General features: G+C 42.0%; 1 protein-coding gene across 1 annotated transcript in view; it reads left to right on the top strand.

Annotated features, from left to right (window-relative positions):
* The first annotated feature begins 103 nt into the window (after positions 1-103).
* The window catches only part of znf827 (zinc finger protein 827), a 65,811-nt gene continuing 56,458 nt past the window's right edge, over positions 104-9,456 (top strand). Inside the window, exon 1 of the mRNA XM_071503098.1 lies at positions 104-701. Coding sequence (XP_071359199.1) covers positions 659-701 — 43 coding nt within the window. The 5' untranslated portion in view covers positions 104-658. The remainder of the gene's footprint in view (positions 702-9,456) is intronic.

Raw genomic sequence — 9,456 nt, 5'->3', positions numbered from 1 at the left:
ACATTCCTCCGCTTTATATATTTCACAGCGGGCTGAGATGAGATGTACATTAATGTGTGCATCACTCGCATAAATTATTATCGTCACACGCTATTTTATTATCGTTTTCCAAGGGAGTTAAATGGATTCCGTTAATGTAATTCGACTCCATCAATACGGTCCCTCCGCTGAATTATGCCCGCTTGGCTCTTCACAAATACATTTTCTTTTCAGCAATACACCCTGAAAGCTTGGGGGCACCTTGTCCGTACGCTGCTCTCGGGGGCGAGCTCCTCGAATGTGTGCGTGCACGCAAATAGTGTGTTTGAGTGTGTGCGTGTGCGTGCGTGCGTGTGTGAGAGCGTGTGAATGTGTGTGTGTGTGTGTGTGTGTGCGTGTGTCTGCTCTGCTGTTGCTGCCCTTTGATCCCTGCATTAGTGTTAGTTAGGGGCTCGGAGACACACTTGCACCGAGAGCAGCCATAGTCAAGACACGGCAACAACAACAGCGGCACCTCCTCCGCCTGTGTTCCCATTCCCCAACAATACACTTTAAACCGAGCAAAGCCAGGTGCACGACCAAGTCCCTGCCATCACTGGCGCCTCCAGTCTCAATGGGAAAAACCTTTTTTCTTCTTATCCCTAAACAAGGACGAGAATGTGATTAAAAACGGGGGAAAATGCCAAGGAGGAAGCAGGAGCAACCCAAGCGCCTGCCTTCACGTAAGTCCTTCGCTCGATTTGTGCAATTTTAACGGCTCTCCGTGTGTTTTGCGCAGTAGTTTAGGGTTAAAGAGGTGAAACAGACAAAAGACTCGGCGTAGGTTATTTCTCCCTTTTTAGGTCCGAGCGAGGCAGCCATGTTGTTGGCGATGGGTAACGTTAGCAAGGCAGTGAGTGGATAAATGATACGTGGCTTTATTAAGAGTATAAATCGATAAAGGTCCGGTTCCGCTAGAGGTTGCGGTCAGTTGACATATGTGTCGGTTGTGTGTGAGGAATAACGGCCGAGCGTTTTCGGTTAGGGGTTCGCCTCTGCTAGGTCGCTTTTCGGGTAGAAAGGGGAGGATCTGGGAGTCTGGCCGCAATAAAATGAAGGGTCAGTCGGATCAGACAAGCCAGAGTCTGGCTACCCATACCCTAGTGTTCCTAGTTAGCAATAGCGCTATCTAGCAACGCTCGGTAAACTTCATTTCCTCGGCAATAAACGTCCAACTTTCACCTCATAGTTTCGCTGCTCCAAATCACGGAACCGAATTCGTTCGCGCTTGTTTGTCGTCGACTTTAAAAAGTGTAGAGAGTTTTTTTTTTTTTTTCTTTTTTTCTTTCCTTTCTTTCTCTCCCCCCCCCCCCCCCCCCCCCACACTCTCAAGCCGATGTATTTTTTCTACCCCTCCCAGTCTGCATGCAGGCTGTGTCAGAGCCATGGTCGGTCACCTGAAGTTCAGGGTTTTTCCCCCCCGTCCTTTTGCAGCCATTCATTGCAGACAGACTACGATCAATAACGCGGTTAGAAAAGGGAAACGACAGTTCTCTACTACGCTGCTTAGAATAACGTTGTGCCGCAGCAGAAACCGACTAAAATCCCCATGTTGTTGATTTTGGTAGGAGGTCGGTTTACTTTCGTATATTTGACCCACCGTATCTTGGATGTTCGTATTGTGCCTTTATCAGTCCAGATAATGAAAAGCTGCAGTAGCGCACTCTGGCCACCAGAGGATTGCTTAGATGGTAGTGGGCAATGACAACGATTAATAAAGGAATTGTCCGAGGGTGACATTTTTTTTTTTTTTTTTTTGCTCTTCATCACTTCTGCTCCATACATGCGTAAGCAAACAGCTCAGTTAGTCACATTGGTATGCAAATGTAATGAATAATAGAGTGATTCATCCTTAAACCAATGATGGCTTGATACATTTGTCTTATGACACTATCTTCATTTCTTAAATGTCAGACCATGCCACCTGTTCAGAATTACCAGCCATGATCAAAAGACACTTAAAGTGGTTTCTTTTACTCAGTTTACTGACATGTAGTTTTCCTTTAATGTCCAGTGCTCTGAGGAATGAATGAGCCTTTACACCTGTCACCGGTCTAACATTTCTGACACATTAAAATGAACAACACTGAGCAATTCCTGCAGCTTCCCACAATATACAGATTTTATTTATTTTTTTAAATTGTTAAATTTTCCAGTTCTAATGTTTGTTTACTTACTGCTCAGGTGTTTGACCTAGGGTTGAACTTGGGAAATTGCAGCAGTTGGATGGGAGGCATAGAGGTGGAGACTGGGTGACAGTGTGGGTGCAGTGAGTGACTGCGAGTGTATCTGTGTGTGTGTGTGTGTGTGTGTGTGTGTGTGTGTGTGTGTGTGTGTGTGTGTGTGTGTGTGTGTGTGTGTGACAGGAAGATATTTGGACCTCACTGATATGCTGCATAAGGAATATGTAAGCCACATGGTTGGTATTGCACAGACCAGGGTCAAGATGTATATCTGAATAGAACTCATTGCAGCCCTTTTACTAACACTCTGCACATTGAGGCTTCTGTTTGGGTGCTTGTCCACTGAATGCGTTTTTCTCATGGTTTACCAAAATCTGTGTGTTAAGACGTGTGTATAGTGTACAGTGAAATTATGAAATGTAAGCAGAAGCATTTTATGTTAGTACCAGAAACAAGGTGTGTTCTCCTGAATTTCCTTTCTTCATTCATGACATTCATCTACTCGACTTGAGAAGTACTCTTTAAAAACTGTCCCCAGCATGTTTTTACACTTGCATAGAATTAGTTTATGAATACAGTATAAAGTATGATATTCCAATTGATATTTGATAAGTTGTCCTTTATCCTCAAAATAAACTGTCTGGTTTTAGTCAATTGGAGTGACTCATTGTGTAGGATTTTATGACATGTCACCCTGTTAACGGTGACACATGTATATTAATAAGTTTTTAATATTTTTTTGATATGAGTCACTAAATTTCAAACTGATTGTATGTTTTTTTTTTTATGTAGCAGACATTAAAAAAAATGTTTTAGCACCTAGTTGCCCACCAACAATAACAAAAATTGTTTGTCCATTACAGCATCCAAATATACCCAGGAGATGAATTTTCACAACAAGGATTTTCTTTTGAAAAACAAGCATCATAATGGCTAAAATATTTAAGAGTATACTTTGAAGTCTTTTTTTTTTTTAATTACTAGAAAAGTGGCGGACTGAATAAATGCAAAATCTGACGATGAAAATGCATAAGTTTGTGTTTGCTAAAGCTTCCTGATTTTGGACAACTTGTGTTTCAAAAGATACACAGTTGAAGGGTGAAAGCTGTGTACGGCACAGTGTCATAATTGTGCAGTCTGGATCAGTCAAACATGAAGTCCAATATTTTCCGTCTTTTGGATATGAAATCAAAGTAAGCCCATGTCAACCTTTCAATTAAGCCGCTTCGTAATGGGTCTGCAACAAAAATACTCTTCACCCACGTATCTGAAATCATGTACTCCTGTGTAGGCACTGTACTGGAGCACTGCTGTGCCTGTGTTCCTGGGTTTAAATGAAAGCCTTTTCTGATTTAGGAGTTGTTTCCCTCCTCAGTCAACAAACTGTCAAAGAAAAGTATGAATTTGTCAGAAGCTTTTTGTGCTTTGTTTTGGATCTTCCCACTCAAGAATGGAAGTGTCACCTCATGCCATTCGCTGTCAGTCTGTGTGTTTTCATTATTCAGCCAACAACACCCTGGTGGTGTGCCAGCCAACAAGCACAATATCGAGCTTCAAATCTCTTCATCTGTGGTGAAAAAGGGCAAGCTAATACACTGGCTTTAATGCTGGAGGTGCTTTATCTTAGCACAGACCCAGATATATGGGTTGTGTAGCCCAGTGTGTACTGTCCTATTGTCTGTGGCACAGCTTGTGAGAGGGGACTATTCTTTAAGTGTGTGTGCACGGCACGCACATGTGAAAGTGAACACACAACCCCTCTGTGTTTGTGTGTGTGTGTTTGTGTGTGTGTCTGTGGGTACATAAGCCGGCTATGGAGGTCACAGTACAGTATGGCGCCTTCACTCTGACAAGTAAACATGACCTTTGGTGCCACAATGAAAACTGCCATTCTTTATGACCTTGTAGTGAGTTATTGTTTGTGTAATTTTGCTGCCTTATTACTCACTCTTAAAAGTTAGGGTTAGTTACTTATAAGTAAAAATATTTTGTGCATGTGACTTTGTGATTTCAGAAATGACAGCGAGTTAGTCAGAAAAGGCCTAAATATACAGTGTTGTTTGGAACGTTCTCCACCAAAATGTACACATTACAGCCTGTTATGGCATCAGATCAAACAAGTCCCCTTAACGTTTCTCAACCAGGCTTCATCCATGTCTCAGATCCTTCTAATGTAAGTGAGTGAGTATGTTAAAAATAAAGACTGAGTGAGAGTCCACATCATAAAGAGCTCAAACTAAAGTGTATTGGGAGGAGCACTTGTATCCTGCTCCCCCCTTTCCTGGCTATCTACATTTGAAATGGAGAGATTTTAAACATTTCTAGACAGCTCCTCTCCGTCAGCCAATGGCCGACTGACTGGGTGGCTCTCTACCTTACTGTAATGGCGGGTCACTGGCTCCCTTCCACTTGCTATGATTATAATGACCTTGGTGGGGCTGGGGCTTGAAAACATTGGATTAAGGGGAAAGGAAAATGAGAGGAGGTTTCCATTTCGCTCTTGGCATAAAATTTGTGGGGAATTTCTGCCAAGAATCCCCCACCTCACCACCACTGCCACGTCCCCCCCTCAAGTTGATGGGGCTTGGGTGCTCTGGCAGTGTCGGGCGAGCGGAGCTCAAGCGAATAATGATACACAGGCTTTAACTTAGAAATGAATTAAAGGGCAGGGGAAAGGTGGTGGATACCTGACTCACTGTACACTGTCATAGAGAGCATGGAAAGCTGCTTTCAGTGAATATTCATATTCAGTGGACAAACTAGACTCTGCATTTTGTGTTTTACTCGATAGCAACAGAAAACACTGAGACTGATGTGAGTAAACAGTTAGTTGGGCAAGGTTTAATGGGCCTGGTTTCAAAGAAGCAGCGAAGCCTCAGGGTGTGGATCAATACTTACACACAAATGTTAACCTTATTTGCTGCTTTAGACGATTGGCAAGGCAAATGGGCAGTAGGATGGTTTATTAGTACGTCAGCCATAAGTTTCAGGCTTTATACCACTTGCAAATACATGTTATTCGTGGGGCTGTATGTTAACTAAGAATAACACGTAAAATTAGAATGTTCTCCAAAAAAACTTGCCATCGAATAATTCACTTCAACTTGTGTGCCCATTTGTTTTACATTACACATTATGGTGTCTGTGTAACAAGGCTAGTACCTGAAGTTATTAACTGACTGAATTTCAGTGCAGATCCTTGTACGCGGGCAACTTTCCCTGGCTCTCACATCTAATTTTGTTAAGTTTTGGTTGAACTTTTCATTCGGGAACTGCTCAGTACAGCCATATCAACAGAAAACTATATTATAAAACTGGGTGAAGTGCCTTGTTCAATATTGCATTAACAGTATTTGTTGATAGAGAAGAATCTACTCAGATTTTTTATTGATCCAGAGACCCTCTGATTACAAAACTCCTCACTAGTCCTTAAACTAGCACAGGGAATATAGCATTGACTTAGGAAATTCCCCTCTCTGAAAACTTTGATAATTTTTCATATCCAGATTTTACCTGAAGGCCCCCTCTGGAGATGTCATTGCCCCTTACAAATGCCTAACTTTTACTAACTCTCAGCTCAAAAATGATGACTGATTAACAAAATGAGATGCTTGCAAATGCCAGGACAGTGACAGCGAGGATGCACAGCTGTGCTGGATTCAATTGGTAGGCAGGGTTAGCAACGGTTCTTGTATTTTTACAATATTGTTTTGTACAGGACTTCAGGTTCAGTACGCTCTAAGAAGTGAATAAGTGCGCTCTTCATCTTGGCACATGCAGAACATCACTTCAAAAGTGCAAACTCCATGAGGAAAACATTGTTAACGTTTTGATTGTTGACTGTTACTAAAGAATGCTTGTCGGTTTAGCCCTACCCCAGCTAGTGTAATATCGAACATAAGCTTAAGCCACGTACTGCTGCGCAATCAGGCATGGCCATAATGATAACAAATGCCAATTACAATAAGTGTGAATATGGGAGCGTTATCAGTCATAACGAGCATGGGATTCAAACATAATCAGAGATCCCGCTATAATGTCTCTTCACATGTGCATGGGTTTGTTATTAAGTTGGAACAATACTGACATATATCCTTCCTATTCACCATATGTAAATAACTAACTTAATGTAACAAGAAGAGTAAGGCTCATTATTGTCGTATGTGTTATAGAGCAGTATGTCCACAATTTCACCCATATTCCATCTCTTTTTATTTATTCAAAATACACACAAATACATTTCTGGATTTAAAAAAAAAACAAAACGTGATGCCATCTAAGTATGAACAAAGCCCATGTGTTTATTTTCCCTCTGTACTGAAAACATGCTTATCCTTGACCTGAAAACTGTGGTACATATTAAGCTTGGAATTCTGCATACCATTGTACCTCAACCTGTTGCTCTTGTCCAATAAACAAGAAATTTTCTTAATTTGAAAATGTTCGAGGTCACTGGAAGGAGATAATTTCAGAGATAATTTAATAATTTACTAGCACAAATACGTTTTCAGCATGGCGACATGTTTATGAGCATGCAAGAAACAAGTTGTGTCTCAGAAGTCCAAAGTTTTTAAGCTGATTACTTATTCAGCAGCATAACAACACAGTAGTGATAAAGCATCTTTAATAAAATCGAAATAACGTTCTTTAAGCTTTGACCAGTTTAAATGTAGATATTTGGTTGTTAGTGGGAGTTTGACATTCACAGGGTGTCATTTATCTGGGCCGGGTGTTGAACTTGAATTCTTCCCGAAAACCAGCCAGAATGTGACTGTGGCATCAGTTATCAAAGACGATCAAACAAAAGCTGCGACTGAATGCTCGGTCCGATTCTAGGTGTAGTTTACTTTCACTTTAACCTGATTGTTTCCATGTAGATTTACAGCTGTAAATAGTGATACTAATGAACTAATACTAAGTGTAGGTTATTTAATGAATAATAAGGAAGCCAATATGTATGTATATTCTACTATTAGTATTGTGTTTGTGCCAGCAGCAAAAACTTTCACACAGTCCTGCATTTACTAGTGACGGGGAACAGTCCAGGTTTTGAGTTATTACTTGTCTGCTGGGTTATTTAAAAATAAAGTCTGATACTCAACACCTCGCTTTAGCAATAGTATCGTTGTATTGCAACATAGAAAAACCTTAAAAACTGAAGTGGTCTCTTTAAAATGTGGAATGACAGATGAAAACATCGAATTAATCATGTTCAGCATCTGACTACAAATTGCTTGATTCAGTATCAATAAATTAAAATTTACTGTTCAACAATTTTTATTTTTTTTTTCAGATGTGTGTTATCTAATAATTTAACAGTGCCTTCTTCAACGAGCAAGTCCTCTGCAGCACAAAGTCAGATAACAGTCGTCGTCCTAGTACCTCCAGTACAGTACCTGCCTGTCTGCCTGGTCTCAATCAGAACCCCCCTCTGTGTGGAATGGAAGTGCCTCAGCCTTGGTAACGATTTTTCCCGTGTTGACAAGTCACAACATGGAGATCTACAGCTCGGAGAGCAGCCCTTTGGCTACGCAGAGCCCTGCTTGCACTGAGTAATAGCAATCTCACAGGAGTAGCAGGCTTTCAGCTGGCAGCAGTTCATACGGAACAGCTCGCCGGTGCAGCTGGGAAAGACAGAGCAGTGTGGAGAGGGAGAGAGGAGCTGGTGGTGGTAGCAGTGGAGATGGAGGGAGGGAGGAAGTAGAGAGGAAGAGCTGTTAAGAGCTTTGGGCGGTTTCTCTGTTGTTGTACCACACAAGTGCATCCAGGCCCTGCAGGACAAGCCTTTAACAGGCATGAGGGATGGAGAGCATGAGAGGAGAGGAGGAGGAGGAGGAGGAGGCGGCGGCAGTGGAGGAGGTGGTGGTCTAGGGAGCTGAAGCCGGCCAGTCGTGCCAGACGCCCGCTCTAAACAGGGATGTGATTTATTGCTGGACTCAATCTCACGTTTCACTCCTAGAAAGACACTAAAATTACATTGTAGAGAGATAAAGAACTTCCTCAATTGTCTTAGAAGAAAGATGATCGCCTGTGGGCTGTGAAGAAATTTTGCAGCATGTGGTACATGTTTAACTAGTTCATGAAATTGAGAAGTTTCTTTGGCATAAGGTGGCATCAGATTTTTTGGCTGTGGATTCTGCTTTTCTTATTGCTTTTTGACTTTCCCTATCAACTTAGAATATTATCCATTGATTTTCCATAAAGCTGCTCTTTGAAACAGAGTAATTCAGAGTAGGTCATCAGCATATGTATATTTTGCTAGGGGGCTTAAAATGGCTTCTGGCCAACACGTTGATCTTTGTCGCCCTAGCTGAATGCAGTCTGCACAGCACAGTGCTATGAGATGACCTCACTTCCTGTGTGGGTAGAGGAGGGCAGGAGGCCTCTCACACATGCACATGGACAGTCTTTCTCAAGCACAGCCTGGCTCTAGTGTGCCTTTAGTGCTCAAGCCAGGATAACCCCTCTCTCCTCCTGGTGTGGATGCATTTCCACATTGCACGTTTAGGCAGTCAGGAGCAAGGGACAGGCTAATGTCTTTAACTAGCCAGGCTAACAGCTGTGTGTCTGCAGCTTTCTGGGACGTAGGATCAGTTTTATAGGGAGATTAAAAGTAAAGAGAAGGAGGGGGGCTGTTACGGACACAGGATAGTAGGACCATAAGGCAGTGACAGCTCTCTAGGGAAACAATATATCACCTCTAAAAGGAGAGTGGAAGTGTTTGGCTGCGGGACAAAAATCCTGAGAAGTTAAAATCATTGATGTGATGTCATCTCTGAGAAAGCCATTGTCAGTACAGTATGAGGTTATTTACGATGCTGAAAATGCAGGTGCGCATCTTGACTAATTCAGTGTTGTAGAGGAGGCTTCCCCATTAGCACAATGTAGTCATAACATTAAAAGAATATGACTCAAGTTTCATCCTTTCATTGTTTACCAAGGGTAATTGGTAATTTTGTCACTTGATTTTGCCCTTGTGATGCTAATGAGATTAGCTAATCACTGGATATTTCATTCTGTGTGAGCAGCCTTGTAGCTTATGTTACCTGTAAGAGCCATAACCATAAGTAGAAACAAATGAAGCTGGACAAATTAGCGGAGCAGCAGAGTGAATGAATGGACGCAGGTAGTGAGCTGCTCTGAAAAAGAACTGAATCAGATGCTTCACCTCATAATTGCCCGTATGTTCCCACTCCCCACGAGTGTTTTGAATGGGGGCCATGTTGGTTCAGATTGCCATGTCATTAATCCCTCG

The sequence above is a fragment of the Trachinotus anak genome, unplaced genomic scaffold, assembly GCF_046630095.1.
Source record: "Trachinotus anak isolate AG129_WGS33_773 ecotype Australia unplaced genomic scaffold, CSIRO_AGI_Tana_v1 ptg000019l, whole genome shotgun sequence".
Lineage (NCBI taxonomy): Eukaryota > Metazoa > Chordata > Actinopteri > Carangiformes > Carangidae > Trachinotus > Trachinotus anak.
The sequence above is the reverse complement of the archived record's forward strand: the minus strand, read 5'-3'. Positions and strand labels throughout refer to the sequence as shown.